The sequence below is a fragment of the Arvicanthis niloticus genome, chromosome 14 (genome assembly GCF_011762505.2).
Source record: "Arvicanthis niloticus isolate mArvNil1 chromosome 14, mArvNil1.pat.X, whole genome shotgun sequence".
Lineage (NCBI taxonomy): Eukaryota > Metazoa > Chordata > Mammalia > Rodentia > Muridae > Arvicanthis > Arvicanthis niloticus.
In genome coordinates, this window is record NC_047671.1 from 8,957,281 (window position 1) to 8,975,000 (window position 17,720).

The following is a 17,720-nucleotide window of genomic DNA, read 5'->3' on the forward strand; positions in this document are numbered from 1 at the left end:
TTGATGACATTTATGTAAGTTGTATTGTCTCTCTTGTCTCCCATGGCCTAGCACATAGTACGAGTTGTCTCACTGCATCCCATTTCTAGGTCTAGAGTTGCTCTTAGAATGAAATTATTTCTGACCTTTTTTGTCAAGTTTTAAAAGTGTGGGACTCCATGTCATTATGAAGACTCCATTAAAAAGTAGGTCAGGTCCCCACATGGAGTTGTCCTAAACCTAGAAGCAAACTGTCTGAAGCAGTGTTTAATAATGTATGTGCACAGATTTTATTGTCCATAATCTCTGTCCTCTAGAGCATGGCGTAGCATGCATGCAGATGGGGGCTTTTAGGAATGGTTGAAGCATTATGGAAGATACATAAACTGACAACAAACATTTAGAAACATTTGTATACATTTGGTATAGTTTACTAAGACTTGTTTTTTAAATGAGGGTATATTTTCTTTTGTCCTTTAGTTTGTTTTTCTAGTACCACACTTTTATTGTGTAAGTAGTAGTTAAATGAACAAATTTTCAAAGTAAAGTCTGGCTATTTTCTATGTATGGTTTGGTATATTCCTACTCTAGCCATGCACAGGCCATTAAGAGTTAGTATTGAAGTAGAAAGAGACCACAGTTCAGTGGGAAACCAATCCAATACCAGCCACAGAAGGCTCTGGTTGAAGGTGTTAGCTGCTCAGTAATGTTTACAGGTATGAAAAGTATCCAGGAAGAGGCTGCAACCCAAGATCCAGTACGTGGGTGGACATTCTTGCAAAATGCCTGTCTCCTGCAGGGTTTGTATAAGCAGTAGAGGTGAACATCAGAATCTGGTCCAGAGCTTGCTGTAAGCCTAGTGATTGCTAAAGGCTACAGTTTGCGTGCCTCTGACCTAGTAGGTGTTAGGTCTCCTGTATCTCTTCCCTACAGCTTTAGCCATGTGCAGCTCTTGTGTGTGTCTCTCTCCCTTTGTCTCTGGCCACATGGAGTCTCCCTGACATAAGTCCTTTCTTATGTGTTGTTTGAGTTTCTAAGTTCTAATGCTGGCTTCTTCAGGCTAAGTCTGTTGTGTGTTCCAGTCAGTATGCACCTGGTACTTTCCTGTTTGGTCTGGTTGCAAAGCTCCTTTTCAGGGAGCTTCTGTAAAGATTGGTCCAGAGAACCTCTGTCAACTGTAGTTGGGTTCTGGCTGATGTGAATGGCTTTATACTATTTCCTAGGTTCTGGAACATTACCAATATTCAATATATACTTTGCTTGACAGATCTTTTATACATACACAGAATGCATACTATGTCTTTTACTTTCCTTCTGGGTTTTTGCTATGTTTTATTTGAATAAGTGCCCCACTGTCTGTTAGTTTAAAGCCAGTAATTAGTCTGTTTAAGGGTCTAGGCATATTGTTTTGCATCTATATGTAATCTTCTCTAGATCGTCTAAAATGATTCTCAATTATAAGTATTGGTTGTTGAGTAAAGTCCACATGATGTCACCTCTGGTGAAAAGGTGGCAACTAAAAAACTTTGAGAGTCTGATTATTTAAAATAAAGAGAGTAGTCAGTTCGATTTGCTGGATTACGTTTTGTAGTCATACATGTTAAATATTTACATGAAGAATACCTTTTCCCCTAAGGTTGATGCTATTAGCACTTTTAGATTTCATAAAAAAGTTACTTGCTTTAAAATATAGCTCGACTATTAATTTGAATTGGTAGGGTATTTTATGAAATTTAGATATATGGATAGCAGGGAGGCTACAGTATAGCCAGAGTGTTAAAAACTGACCACCTCAAATGTAGGTGTAATGGATCTGCAGTTTGAAGTTAATGTGGATGGAGCACACAGTGACCTTTAGACTTACCCCAAGAGTGCAGCCAGTGTAGGGCTTGGATGTGTGTCTGTTCAGTAGTATCAGGGTATCATTCTTATGCTAAGACTGCTTGGGAAAGTTAGCATCTGAATCTTTTTATGTTTTTTAATGATTTTAGTCAAATTCTAGGTGTACATTTCAACCAGATGAGTATAGCATTGGCTTTCAGGATTAAGTACTCATGAGACTTTTAAAATATTTTCTTCCTGCAAACTGAACTAAAATTTGGTTTACTTCTAGATATTATGTCTCATTGCTCGTAGGGATTTTGTTGTGCAGTACATACCCGATAGGGATTTCTTTGTGGCTCTGGGTTTAACATGCATATGTATTTAAGAATTTACAGAAGTTTCTCAGTTTGGAGCTAGAATGAGAGGTTAATTTTAAACTAAAAATATGGATTAAAAGATTTGAAATTCTTGCATGTAAATGCCCTCACCCCTGGGAAATCTGAACACATTTTGCATCTGCTGCAGTATCCAAGAATATGTCTTGCCTTGTCCTAGAGGCTCATTTTAAAGACTGTCATCTTTTCCCTTTGCTCTGTGTCTTTCTACAGGGACCTACATCTTTCTATAAATACAAATCCTTTGTCCAAGAGAGTAAAGAGTCCTGCATAGTACTCAACTAATTCAGGCAATTTAAAGTAATTAAAAAGCATGAGACTCAGAACAACAATGCATTTAAACTAATTACACTGAGTAGTCATTTTTAGCAACTATCAAATGAGAGAATAAAGTGAGAGCCTTTAGCAAATGTTAATACATTGCACAACTGTAACACGAGGAATTGTGCCAGTATTCCATGTCTCTTGTTAGTCTTGCATTTCTCTCGTTGAGTACTGTAAATTATACCAGCCTGGAATCCACATGGTTCAGAATCTGCCTTGGTTTTTAGGATAGAGCTTGTATGCTTAATGAATCATTCTGAAGGCTTCCTTGACACTTGTATTGTTCTGCTAATCTTAAAAGATAAATAAGTAAATCTAGTTGGAAGTTGCATTTGTTGTGAGAATAGATTATTTCAACATTAATGGCAATTTTATATCTTGAATAAATTAAATTGGCAAAATAGGAAGAAAATGTTGATGAGGTTATATTTAACATTTAACCTTGTTCTTTTAATAGTGAAGCAATTCTGTGGCGGAAGCTTTTGTGTGAGAAAGTTTCTGATAGTACTATTACCTCAATAATAGCTGGGTGAGCTTCATGCTCCTTGTCGGCCAATCACACCTTCCTAGAACTTGGTCCAGTTCTAGATGGTAATGCTCAGATAGAACTACAAGGTCTGCAGCCTCTGTATATGAGCTGCACGGCACTGCTGAGGACCACAGTGGGTCTGCCCCAACATGTGGCTCTTTCTGTTCAGATGGAGCAAATAACGGGTCATAGTTATCTCATGGATCCTAACTTACGGTTTGCTAAATTTCACATGTTAATGTCACATCTATGGTTATGTGGATTTTGGGGTTTTGGTTTTGTTGTGGTTCTTACTGTGTAACCCAGGTTGGCCTTGAACTTTAACAGAATAGTTTTTATATAATTTTTATAGTTAAATTTGTTAGGACTGTTAATTTCACTACTTTATATGCATACATATATAATGTCTTTCTACTTTGTAATTTTAATATGAAAGTTTTTAATTTTAAGGACAAAAATAGGTCTATAAATGATGCAGGTGTTGTGTATAGGTTCCATGGTGATTTTTAGTTTTGCAGTCTATAGATAAATGCTGAGCCTTTATAACATACAGGTTAGTTATCATTTCCTTAAGTTTAAAAAGTACTACACGTTCCTAATCTATCTACTGGCTTAGAAAACCAAACTTTTAGAGACATCCATGAAGGAAATGAGTAGCTTCTAAATGTAAAATCAAGTTTTTAAAAATTATGTTTCTGGTGAGTTTTTGTTTGCTCGACTACATGGCTTTTTATTATTTATTTATTTATTTATTTATTTATTTTCTTTTTTGTGGTGCTAAGGGTGGGTCCCAGAGCCCAGCACATGCTGGCCAAGTGCCCCACTGAGTAATGTCCTGTCCTCTGGTGCTGTGTTCTTAATGAGCATGTGAAGCAGCCACAAAGGCTCTCCTGGTCTCCCATGCACAGCAACACAGTCAAGACTGCCTGTCCTGATGTGGTGGTCCAACAGTGCGGGTTTCAGATAGGAATACAGCCTTTGATACCATTGCAATCGTGAACTTCTCACTGTCTCAGTAGACAGTAAGGAAAAGCCCATGCCACTCTTATTGTCAGGAAGAAGTGTGTTAATAGTTTTTGCTGTTATGTGTAGGCAAATTTGTATTGTTTAAACAAATTGTGTCACTTCTAATCCTCTTTTAAAAGTTAAGGTTAAATTTTGCTGAACTAACCAAATCAAATAGACTATTGGATAAATGTGTATGAACTCAAACAGTATAATATATTTTCCATCAAGACAATTAATTAGTGTTATCTATGCTTTCAAGTATTGCTATAAGGACCACTTTCATGTTTTTGCAGGTACTGTAATAGGTGTTGTCATTTATACTGGAAAAGAGACTCGAAGTGTAATGAACACATCCAATCCAAAAAATAAGGTAGGCTAGATTAAGGAGCAACTGCTTTAATGAACTTGTTTTTTCCTTTCAGTAGGAAAGTCTATGTAGAGCTGAGTAGCCCATTTATATAGCATAATATATAACATGAAAAACAGATTTGATTGCTGGAAAATTATAATGAGTCCCTGTGTCTGTATCCATTCTCACAGTTATGAATCCTTTGCCTCATCTGCCTTCCTTATAGTCCTTATTTTTGATAGTTAGTGCTGGGTTTCTCATCTAAGTTTATTTTGTACCTTGTGTTCTTTATGTTGATGGTTTATTTTTAAAACAATCTATTAGTGCTTTGTATTATTTATCTTGATAATATTGTTATATACAGGTTATTTCTTTCATTTCAGAAACATAGTAAAAGCATAAAGACTCCTGTAAACACTCCTGAAATTATCACTTATGCAATCAAAATGTGTTTATAAGTTAAATCACAATGAAAAGTTAGTGTGAATTCTCAGTATTTGCTGTGTGGCTGATTCATTGTTCACAATAAACTTAGTGTGTCAGTGTTTGAAAGTATAATTAAATGAAAAACTTTGCTGTTCAGCTTATGCTTATTTGAAATATTACATATATATTTAAGTAGAGCAAACAGTTCTCACAAAATCCATGTCTTACTCTGTAGCTTACTAAAAGGAAAGGTTGGTTTTTGCTGGAAAACTTTCTACTAAGCAGTAGAAATGAAATATGCCCTTAAAAATACATGTATATGTCTGGTATGATATAATCCACTTCTTCAGCTAAGAACTATTTTTAAAATAGCCTTTCAGAAAGTATGCCAAATGTAGTGGCTTATGTCATAAGTTTAAAGCCATCCTGGGCTTCATAGTAAAAGAGTCTGTCTCAAAAACAAAATAAAAGAACAAACTAAACAGGAAAATATCATCAGCCCCATATATGGCCCAACTCCACTACAGTAGATTAACTCCCATGCTGCTGATGTGAGTGGGGCCTGCTAGAGAGTCTCCCCAACACAGCTGGTCAGTTATAAGTAGGTAGGTAGGCAGGTTAGATATGAATATAGATATAGATGATATAGATAGATATAGATTGAGAGAGAGGGGGTTGGGTGGATAAATGGATTATGAGTAGACTAATGAGTGGATGATGGCTGGGTGGATAGATGGAAGGGAGGAAGGAAGACAGACAGCAGACAGTATCCAACAGAGAAATGAATGGTGAAGGTTTGTGTATGTGATGAAATTGTGCCAAATGCTCAGTAGATTCGTTTCACCAGGTTAAAACTGAATAAGTTTGTGTGCATATATCTACTATAATTTCAATATGAACTTAACTGTGATGAGGAGTAATATCCCTTTAGATTTATTTAGCAAACCCTATTCTGGGTATCAAATATACCTTAGTCACTACTTCAACAATAGAACTAAAGTTATAGTAAAGCAATTCAGTAGCTAATTACAGAATGATGCTCATATTTATACATATTTTCAAAGACACGTGATGACTGTTTCCTCAGTGAACAGGTAGGACATACTAATGCACATGCAGTGTCAAGACTTTTCTCACTGTCTTCATTTTGTGTTTATGATGATAGTAAGATAATCTTAATTTTAAGCAATAAGATTAACATTTAAAAGCTACCTTTTAATCAGACTTTTAAATTCCCCCTTATTCTTCAGTTGCACTTAGATCCAGTTGTTTTTCATAGTCTCTAGCTTAGCAGCTTTAGTCTCTGCTCATGTCTCATGTTGGCTCATTATGCTTCAGACACGTTTATTGTCATAGTTAAGGATTCTTACACTTGCTTTGTCACTGGGGAACAATCTAGGTTTTGCCATTGATCAGGTTCTAGACTTTGAACAAATTGTTTAATTCTTAATCTTCATTTTTACATCTGTAAAATAAAGATGATACCAACATGCAGTTAAGAATCAGCTGGTGCGTGTGTTGGTTTTTAAAAAGAGCTTGCTACCTAACAAGTGCTCAGTAGATGCTGTATCATAATTATTATCATAATTATTTTGTTGTTGTTGTACAGCTGTGACTGGCTTGGAACTCACAAGTACCCTCCTACCTCTTCAGAATTTTGGGATGTGTATCACCTTACTCAGCTGCATCACAGTTCCTAATGTTGTTTAGTGACATGAAATATTGCCAGTCTCAAATTTTATTTCCAATTTAAAATTTAAAAATACTTGCTGAGGAAGCGAGAGAGAATAAATTAAGAAAGATTGTACTATAAGACAAAGGATTTTGTGGTTTGATTGTGTTTTTCCTGGTGAGAAAATTCAGTATCACAGTAACCCTTCTAGGAAAGAATAAAGGACATTGATCGTCTTCCACAAGAGCAGGCTTAGTGCAGGCCTCCAAGGGTCCCTGAAACATATTGTTGAATACTTAGAAAAAAATCTCATGGCGTTACCTGGTCACTCTTCCTGGGTGGTATACATCCTGCCTTTACTTTGATATACACATGTGAGAACTGTGCAAACTTTCAGAACTCTTTTAGGATCCTAAGATTTAAAATGGTTCAGGACAACTAATTTTGACTTAATGAAAAACAATGAATCCTTTATTTAACAGCTGGTTCAGTAGTAGAGTTTACAAGGAACTTGATCAGGGATTCACAGTTCCTAAAAGGGCCAGGCATGAAAGCCTAGCTACTCAGCTTTGACACTGTTGAGCAGTTCCAAAGATACAACTCTTCTTGGAATTTTATGGCAGTGGTGTAGACAAACTAAGACAAACTAAGGTCTTTTATCATCCATGTGCAAGAGTCTCAACATGGGCAGTGGGTTTATCCAGAGCTGTGAGCAGGTGTCAGAGAGGAGAACAACAACCTTGAAGATGACCAGCCTGGCCTGGGCCAGGGAACTGTGCAGACGTGGCTCAGAGGCCTTCTTGTGCTGGAAAGTAGACAAGCTCTAAAGAGGAGAGAACACTGAAAATGGTCATCCAGAGCCATGTCTGTCAAAGAAAGTAAGGCTGTCCTTGGTGACAAGGTGGAATACAGCTAGGAAAAGGAATTATGGAATGGAGGTATGGCAGTGTCAGGCTACAAACCTATGGGTGTTTTGAGGAGTCATTTTGCCTTTTCATCTCAAAATAAATGTGTGTTTTCCAACCACACATTTGGCAAACAAGGGCATAGGACTATCATTGCATGAGTTTGCAGTAGTCCAGTTTTGTTATTCAAGGAGGTCTTTAAGTCCTGCCCTCCTCTCTGGCTTAGAAACTTCCACAGCACATGTCTGGGACTTGTTGACTAACAGAGTGATGAGGTACCTTCCATAAAACACTCAGTACCCCATCTTCACATTGCTGCCTCTGTGCTTCCGCCTCTGCTCCTGTTTGACATGCTGTTGACCTGCAGCATCATTTCACTTTATCTTCTGCTGTGGGTGTGGTTCTCCATCAGCTTTCTGTTTGACACTTAAACTGTTCGGAAACTAGAATCCATCTTTGTTAAGTTTCTGTTGCTTTTATTAAATACCCTAACAAAGGCAACCCAAGGTAGAAGAGTGTTGTCTCCCAGGTCATGATGGCAGAGAAGTGCTAATGTCAGGAGCTTGAGGTTGCTGGTTATGTTCTATCCACAGTCAAAAGGCAGAGGGAGCTGCTTCTCAGCACCCATTCTTTACTTATACCCATAGAGCTCAGGTCTCTCATCTCAGTTAAATCAGTCAAGATAATCCCCCACAAGCATGCTCAAAGGCCCATCTCTCAGGTGGTTCTAGATTGTGTGAAACTCATAACTCATAATCATTGCCACAAAACATGGTTTGTAGCAGAGACATAATGCACACCCACCAGGACACAACTACCAGTACCCAGCAAAGGTCATCCCTGCTGAACTTCTTGGAGCTTTCTCTACTCAGACCTCCCCTCCCACCATCAATTCCAAAGGCATGTAAATCTGCCAGGCTCTAGTTTTGGTGAGGCTGTTGCAGTGGATCTCTCTTCCACGCCCGGAAAGGCACCAACTCCCACCAGCCCCTTTCTCTCTGGAGTCCAGACAGAGTGCCAACTTTCCCACTTAGGCTGGAGCATCTATAAGGTCCTATTTGTGCCTATTTTATTTTGTTGGCATTTTCGAGACAGTGTTTCTTTGTGTAGCTCTGGCTGTCCTGGAACTCAATCTGTTGACCAGGCTAGCCTTTGCTTCCTGAGTGCTGGGATTAAAGGCATCCTCCACCATAAGCAGGGAACTGTTTGTGCCTTTTAAAATGTCTGCAGAGCTAAGCAGATGGACAAATGAACATTGAATATTCACCCAATTTTACTAGTAGCTTCATAAATCTACTTTTAATCTTGCTGTTTGCCTTAGCTAATATCTCTTGTCTTTGGCACATTTCCCTTTTCTCTTTGTTTTATTACCTTGTTTTTGGCTTGTTTGTTTGTTTGTTTCTAGTAGATTAAAAATAAAAAGCCAATTCTTCAACCTGATATGACTTGTGAGAACTAGGGAGAATAATCTGGCCTTTCTGACACCCAGGCTTAGACCAGACACTCCCCAGCTCCTTTCTCTTCCTTGTGGTTATGGATAGCATGCATTTAGGCCCTAGATACATAGTTTATTGGTGTTAAAATATACATAAAACATGTTTATCTGCCAGCCTTGCTCCCTTCTTCCATGGCATGGGCTGCACTGCTTCTTTGTGTTAGCAGCAGGACTGCCTGCACCAGTGCTGTCCCCTGTGAGACATGGAAATGTAAACTCTTGCCTTCCAGACTTCCAGAGTCAGAAACGGCCTCAGCTCCCTGTGGGTTTGTAGTGCACCCTAGAGAGAATCTCTGCTCTGATGTCTGCCCTAGAAAGATTCCTGGGTCAAGAAAGGTATCTGTAAAGTAGAGCAAGTGACTAATGCAACACTCTGACTTACTGCTTTAGATTTCTTTATTAAATTTGTTCCTGCATTCTAATGACAGTGAAACATAGCTATATGCTTATGTCAGGGGAGCTAAAAAGTACAGCAGCATTATCCAGATGGAGTGATAGTTCTCTAACCTTTCTAGATGTGAGAAAATTGTTCCTTATCATATGACTTACTTGGGAGATGGACTCTACTCCTATTTGGAAGTTTTAAAACTTTGAACAAATAAAAGTTTTTATTACTAAGCAACTTTACAATGAAATTTGGTGAAAGTTTAAATTACAAGGACTACCACTTCAGTAATGGACTGCTTTATAAAACCTAGCCTTAGATGTATTTAATAAGATGATACTTGATTACATTTAAGAGGCAAAAATTCTTAGAGAAAGTTAAGGAAAATCAATCGTGACAGGTTGCCATTTTCATGCCGCTCATAATAATAAGTTGCTCAGAGCAGGAACATCAAGGATGAAATGATAATACAAATTGCTTCAAGCAGTTATTGTAATCCCTCGGGCATATTGATTTGTGTTTCTAATAAAAAGATGCTTTCAGATGTCTCATTGACAGAGAGACAGGTGACATGTGCCATTATGGGAATTAGAGCTGCCTCTCGTTATCTGGATTGTTGCAAGGCATTTTCAGACAATAGAACAAAATAGAGTCAACTGTGGTGTATATTCCCAGTTGAAATCAAGGCAGTTTTGGAAAATGGCTTTTTTATTTTTAAAAAGAACCATTTATTAATATTTTTAGAGTCCTCTTGATCTATAGTAAAATATCACACTAAAATAGCTGGCTTTTGTTTTTTCTATGGTTACATACCATCATAGGACCCCTTTGTTTTTCTAATAGCTGCCTTCTTGAGTAGTATAGTTTCTAATTTAATGTGTGCTTCACTACTTCACCAAGAGCTGCATAGGGAGAACATAGTGTTATGGTCAGCCTCCTGGATAGAGACTTGGATGCCTTTTTCACAACTATTAACAAATCATAGTATTTCCAAGCCTCATCAGGAAAACATTAGCCACTCTCAAGCCAACTGTGGAGTCCTCTACAAGCACATAGATAAGATGGGGCACATCTGCATGGGCTACACTGGTGCTCAGGCCACCATCACTGTGTCCAGCACACTGGTGTACCATGTGTACTCACAATGCACACACGGCTCTGTCTGCATTGTGAGTACACATGGACTTATGGCTTTAGGATGCATTGTGAGCACACGTGGACTTAAGGCTGTAGGACAATAGGATAGAAGCTATTCTGATGACAACTGAGACCTGCTTTACAAACCCAGAAACATCAAAAGTACAAATGTCAGTTTTGTTCCTGAGTGCCTTTAAATTTGACTGTAAATCAGATACCTTGCATAGGAAGTGAATTATTTAATTGCTTAGTTCTGCATTATGTTATGAATAAGAAATGCTTGTTGTATATTTGTCTATATTAAGAATACATTTAGTAGTGTTTCTTTGTGCGTTGTTAGTACAATAATCTAAAATCATAGCAGAGATTTTACTTTAAGAAAGTAGGCAATTTCATTATTATATTCATTTATTGAACTCCTTGATTTCATGCCTTGAGGCCTTGAAAACTGTTAGGAACTTGTGATAATACTTATTTTTCATATTTTTGGCATAAGTAAAATTTTCTTCTCCCACATCATAAGACACAATTTTGATGACATATTCTGTGAATAAGATAGGACAACTCCTCCAACTTGTTTGTAGAGTGTAGTATAGTGGGTAGAGCTAACATGTTACAGAAGAGTGGAGGGATGACACTTTTCTGTCACTCAAGTTCTCAGAGAGCGATATGATGCTACCTTTCTCAGGCTAGAGGAGTTTTTAGCAGTTCACCCCCTACCTGTTCCAGTCTATTCATTCTTATGCAAATGGAAGTCCTGTGGCCATCCTCTGTAATCTCCAGGTCACATAGACCCCTTGGGCTGTCATGGTTCCCTGCCAAAAGTCCACTGGGGTGGAGTCCAGCTCTATGGAGCCTGTTTGCCTGTCTTCCTTTATTCTGCTGCCTCCCTCACTCATCCCTCGTTCTCTTGTGCTGCACAGAGCCAGGTTCTGGGCAGGCCATGGAGTGGACTGCCCGCCCACTGAGGGAGTAGCCTGTAATGACCCACTCTGTTTCGAATGTCAGGGTTTAGCAAGAGAGAGAGTGGGGGGAAGAAGGGGAAGAGACTCGAAGAATAGAGACAAGCCAGAGGATCTGTAGTCAAGTCTCCACCACACACACACCACTACACCTACTACTACTACCACTTCACCCTTACAAGGAAATCCTGGGCATTTATAAGCACAAGCAGGAGAACACAGGTGAAAACATTTTACCACGTGCACCATGCAGCTGGGGTCACTAAACAGCAAAACAAGCTATGTGGGATAAACAAGATATTTATCAGAGTGTGCTTCAGCTGTTGTAGGCTATTGAAAAACAAGTCTCTATCAGGGTATATGGTTCCAGATGGCTGCAAAGTTGATAGCTGCTTTCTAGCTGCTTTCTAGCTGCTTTCTAGCTGCTTTCTAGCTGCTTTCTAGCTGCTTTCTGCTTAAAGTTGGCTTCCAACAGTAGCCAGCCTTTCTTTTCCATTGGGTCCAGGAATCTGCAGCTCATTGTGCAGAGAAACCATGACATATTTCCACAGCAGCAAATACTGTGCTCTCTTAGCAGGAAGGGAGGTGTGATAAGGCTCACTCCTTATTGCACTTACCCGTCTGTTCAAATGTTTACTGTTGCTCTGGTGATAAACAGTAGCCTCTCTGCTGGATGCCATGAGCCCTTCTTCATCCTTCCTTCCCTCCTCCCTTCACTCAGTGCCACTCTAGAGGGCTTGCTTTGTGTGTCTTAAGCTTGTAGGGCCATCTGGCCACACACTGTGTAGACCAGTGATTATTCTGCCGTATCCATCACATTTCTTGACTTGGACTATCCATTTATCTTGGTGTTTCTGGCACTCCGCACAAGCTAGTTTCTCAGTAAATGCTCGGTGAAGATAGGAGTCAGCTCAAGACAACTACTGAGTTACTTATCCCTGTCTTCCATAAGTTTTAAATGGCATGGAGGCAGGACCTGTGTTGTGTACATTCTTATATCCCATGCTCCTTACACAGTCAAAAGATGCAAGAAAACCAAAGAGTTAAATAAGCAATAAAAATGACTCCTGTGAACATGGTTTATAATAGTTGTGCCACCTTACCTCTAAGCAGGGGACTGCCTGTTGTATTTCTTGTAAGGACTGAAAACAGTACTGCCTTAGTGAGAGGCTAATCCAAAGAGTGCTCTGTCTTTGGCCTCTTCTCCTATACCTTGCACTTAGTGAATAGACTATACTAGTCTGTTTATGGTGTGACTTAGTATGATGCTATTACATATACATAATCAGATTTCTGTTACTTTTGCCATTGGTCCTGATGTGAAATATATTTTTTGTGTTGCAGTAATGTTGATTACTAACATTAACTGTGCTACACAGTCAGGTAGTTGCCAAACTGCATTGTGGGCACTTTTCTTTAACTCCAAATAAAGACTTAGAAATAGAAATGAACTACAGATAGCATAGCGACAGAGAGTTCATTAACCTGTGGAAATGAGCAAGTTGTGTATGACACAATTTAGGGAAAGATTTGTTTTGGCTGAATATTTAGTCATTCAAGCAACAATTTTCTTAACTTAAAGTCAATAATTTGTTTTGTTATTACAATTACAAAAATTGTTTCATAGCCTTAAGATATAGACATGGTCTGAATCACACAATATAGAGAATAGAATTTTCATAATGGATCAATTTAATTCGTTTTTAATTCCAAACAATATAAAGAAAAATGACTACTCTGAGTTTAGTCTTGGTCTCAGATGATGCATTTGCCTCTTGTATGGGTGAAGGCAGATCATGAGGTGTTCTGCCTCTTCCCAACAGGCTGAGCACACAACATTATCAGCAGGAAATTGCCATCAGGGAATGATGCTGAACAGAAGGAGGGTAGACTCAAGTCTCTCTGCAGTCTTGGATCAGTAGTCAAACCTCTTCTGATGTACATTCCCGAATGGTGACCTTCTAGATAGCAGATCATAACAGTTCTAGTGGTTGTTTATATATCTAATTCTAGGCATGGTGGTGTACACCTTTAATTCCAGATTTCTGGAGACTAAGGCAGGCATATCTCTATGGGTTTTAGACCATCCAGGGCTGCTGACATGTGTGCATCTATATGTGTGTACATTCAAATGTGTTTTGAGCAAGGTCTTGTGTGACCCACACTGACTTCCAACTTGCTTTCTTAGCCCAAACTCTTGATTTTTATGCATTCACCTCCCTAGTTGCTGGTATTATAAGCACAGAAAAGTTTGATTTTGAGGGACTAGATACTATTGAGAGCCAAGAGACAGTTCTTACGGGGAATTACTGTGGAGTTAGGGATTAAGTGACGGGATGTAGAAGCAGGGCCCTCAGATGTCCTCATGTGGCCGGCCATAAGTTGGGGAGCTAGTAGAGAGACAGGTCCTGAGGGGGTATAGGCCCCTTTCCTCTTGCAGGACTCCTGGGGCTGAGGTGTGGAAACTATATATTAGCAATGCTTGCCTGTGTCTCTGCATGATGGGCATCCCTGTGGGAGAGTCCCAGTCCTTGCAAGCCAACCTTAGTTGGCTGCATAAGCCCATGGAAAACCCCTCAGGCTCTAAGAATCATTCTAGCAAGAGTGTCAGCTTTCTGTGCCCTGAAGGGAGCCGACTGGAGAGGAAAGCAACCACAATCTTGGGGCTGTGGCTGTGAGGAAGTGGGAAGGCCTGTGGCAGGGCTATAGCCTGGACACTGGTGTCACATGCACTGGTGTAAGTATCAGAGATGCCCTTCTCCTTACATGTCAAAGGTTTCCCCATACCACCTCCTGGAACTTAGATGTAGAGTAAAGAAGCAGTCACAAAGACCTGAATGTGAGTTAATATAAATTGCAAATTTTAATGTGTTAGCTTAGACTGTATGCCCATCCTATAAGATAGTGTCCACTGCCCTAAAACTTCCCTAGCTTTGATTCAAAAGAAAGAATTCCATATGCCATTAGAGATAATCCTGGATCTCCTCACTGAGGTGAGGGGCTAATGCTGTTGAAGTCTTGGGATAGGTACCTTTTGTGAAGGTCGTGCTAGGCCAAGGACAATCAATCATGTCAAGAAACCTTCAGAAGCATCACATTGCAACAGAAGGCAGACTTATGTGTTGTACACAGGTGTGTTTAAGGAGCATAGAGTCCCAAGTATCACATCGTACAGTCTGATTGGAGCTTGGCTTTCATGGGCTAAATGGATGTGGGGCTTACTGTTTGGAGGGCTCCAGTGACCTTAGATCAGTAGGCCTGTAAAGCCAGAAGTTACATATTGGGAGATGAAAAGTTGTGAGGTCTGGGGCCAAGAGAGAATGGTTTACCCCAGAGATAAAGGTGTCCATGTTGATAGGGAATGGTAGTATCAGGGAGGATGTAGAAGAATCCTTAAAGAAAAAGAAGGCGGCTGATTGGCTAGACCCAAAGGAGGCAAGTTCATAGTCTTCAGAGTATAGCTGACTGCAGGGAAGGTGCAAGTGGGTATACTTGAATGGCCCTGAACTGGGAAGCGTGTCTGCCTCAGTGAAGTAGCTGAGACCTGGGGCTTTAGGGAAATCTCAGGAATTTGGAGAAGACTGGCTGGGAAAGAAAGCTGGCAGAGGGGATTTGAAAAGACTGACCACAGTGCTAGGTGCAGGTGAAGGCTTGTTTTATATTACAGTGAGACTTTTGCCAGCCACACCTTGTTCAGATGTAGAGGCAGTGATAAGGAGTTGACTTTGCTTTAAGGGGTGTCTGGGAAGCAGGTTAGAATAAGCTGAAGTCCAGAAACAGATCCTCCCATGTTCTGCATCTGGGGTCAGGCACAGCACCTGTAGGTCTCTTCTGAGAAACTGGCCCTTTTGTGATCCTGGGACCAGAGGGACAACTGCTTTATAGCATGCATCCTTTGGAGCCTGGGACTGCTTTTGTACTGAGATAACAGGATTTTGAGAAAGATAAAATAGGCTGAAAATCAAAATAAGCATCAGAGTCACAATGAGGTATGGCAGACTTTGTATTGTGAGCAGAGGAGGGGTTGAAAATCCCTTTGACTAGCAAGTAAAGGTTCTATAGAAAAATCACCAACATGCCCTGGCAGGTGATCAGTCTGTCTAGGAGGCGAAAAGTCAGAAAGGTCAGGGATGTTAAGAATGCTGTTGATAGGCTTCTTAGCAGGTTAGTAGGCCCTTGTGCATGCTAGGAATGTGCTTAACCACTGAGCTAAACCCACAGTCTAGAACCTAAAAGTTAAGCATATGTGCTTGGAGATAGATGGTGGGGAACTAGGAAGACAGCTCAGTTGGTATAGTGCTTATCTCACAAACCTGGGGACCTGAGTTCTGTCTGCAGAACTCATGTGTTGGCAGGTCCTATAATCCTAGCACTCGGGTGGTAGAGAAAGGCAAGATCCCCAGGAGCTCTCAGGCCAACCAGTTTTGCCTAATAGGTGAGCCCCAGGACTATCCCAGAAAAACCAAAGACAGCTTTTAAGAAAGGATGCCTGAGGCTGACCTCTGGCCTCTGAAGGTACATATATATAAAACATGAAAAGGTCAGTATTTTTAAAAGTTTGTTATCTGCTTTCTCTGTATGTTTGCACATACTACCTTTGTGCCTGCTGCCCATAGAGGCCAGGAGGGGTCAGAATTCCTACAACTGGAGTTACAGATGGTTGTAAGCTGGTTGCTGAGAACCAAACCCAGGTCCTTTACAGAAGCGGCTAAGTGTTCTTGACCACAGAGCCATCTCTCTATCCCCCAGGATCTATATTTTTTAAGTGTGATAAAAGCAAAAGTTCATCATTGTAAATGTACTAACATCTTATTAATAGAAGTTATGTTCTCTCCAAGTGCTCTTAGCTGTGATTTCACTGCCATACTGAAGCTGCTGGCCTCACTGAGCTTCTTTCTGAGCTTCCTATTTTTAGTCATATAAGTTCTCCTGTCATCTCCACCATTACATAGTGAGCTGCTTTTCAAGGTTCTGCAGCTTGGGCTTGGTGAAAAACGGAGAGTGTGCAGTTGTTGTCATTGTGACCATGTAAAGCTAAGTGTGTAAAGTGTTCATTCAGACTCTGTAGAAGTCTCTGATACAACCTTATATTTGGTAAATTATTTTGTCAGCTTTACACTTTGTAGAGTTTCAGAACTGATCTTTACTCTGCAGCCGTTAGGTCATTAAATTGAGCCTTGCCCTTGTTTAGTATCCTTTCCGTTCCCACCACACATCCATCACACGACTGACATTCTAGGATGTATAGAAGCTATGCTGGATGTCTTAATTAAGGGTTTTATTGCTGTAACAAAATGCCATAACCAAAAAGCAAGTTGAGGAGGAAATACTTTCTAGATCTTCCAAACCTTGAAGAACAGTGCCTGGTCTGGTTTGTCTTTATCCCGTCATGTCCACAACATGACTATACATGTTACTCAGGGTCTCCTCATATATTGGGCTGTGGATGTATTCTAAAGCACTTTGAGGCTGTAAGCAGGTCAATTATAATTGCATTTCATCACTACAGAGCTTTTCAAGACAATTGATTTTATAATTTAGTCTTTAATTAATATTTTGTAACCCTTTAAATATTTTTGTAATTTTCTAAGAGTTGCATACAATTTTGATTTATTTTTACTTGAAAATTTTTATGCTGCTTTAGTCATTATCTTAAATTTTTTTATTATGTTGGCTGTTATATAAAAATAAAATTCTAGATTGAGGATGTAGCTCAGTTGGTAGAGTGCTTGCCCAGCATGTGCAAAGCCCAGGGTTTGATCTGCAGCACCACACAAAACCAGACATAGTAGTGCACTCCTGTAACCTTAGTCCTCAGCTAAGTCCACGTGGAATTTGAGGCTAGCCTGAGCTGTGGGTGTGCATATACATACATACATACATACATACATATATACATACATCATACATACATGTGTGCATGTGTGTATGTATAATTTCTCTTTAAATACCACATTTCCAAATTGCTTTTCCAGTAAGATGTCATAGATACAGACTTGACAGTGTTCAGATCTTGAATACCCTCGGTAGTTTACTTTTTAAACAAGAAAGAAGATAGCTGATCTCATGCCTGCTCTTAGAATGCCAAGTGTCTTCAGTGTGGACAGGTGGATTTCCTAGCTATTGTAATTAGAATGTGTATGAACACTTGGTGTACCCAGTTGGTGGCACTATTGAGGATACTGTAAACATTAGAGACATGAGGCCTAACTGATCAGCTTCAGCAAGTAGGTGCCAAGGAGGAACAAACTGAAGGAGGAGAAGAAGAGTTACCAGGCATCAGGCTCTTTGTTTGACATGCGCCCCATTTACAAGTCAGGCGGGAATGGT

At 39.7% G+C, this 17,720-nt stretch overlaps 1 protein-coding gene across 7 annotated transcripts in view; it reads left to right on the plus strand.

The window, feature by feature from the left end:
- Positions 1-17,720, plus strand: part of Atp9b (ATPase phospholipid transporting 9B (putative)) — a 192,133-nt gene that overhangs the window by 82,692 nt on the left and 91,721 nt on the right. For all 7 annotated transcript variants that reach the window (XM_034517990.2, XM_034517991.2, XM_076912372.1 and 4 more), the window contains one exon: positions 4,353-4,429. In XM_034517990.2, coding sequence (XP_034373881.1) covers positions 4,353-4,429 — 77 coding nt within the window. The remainder of the gene's footprint in view (positions 1-4,352; positions 4,430-17,720) is intronic.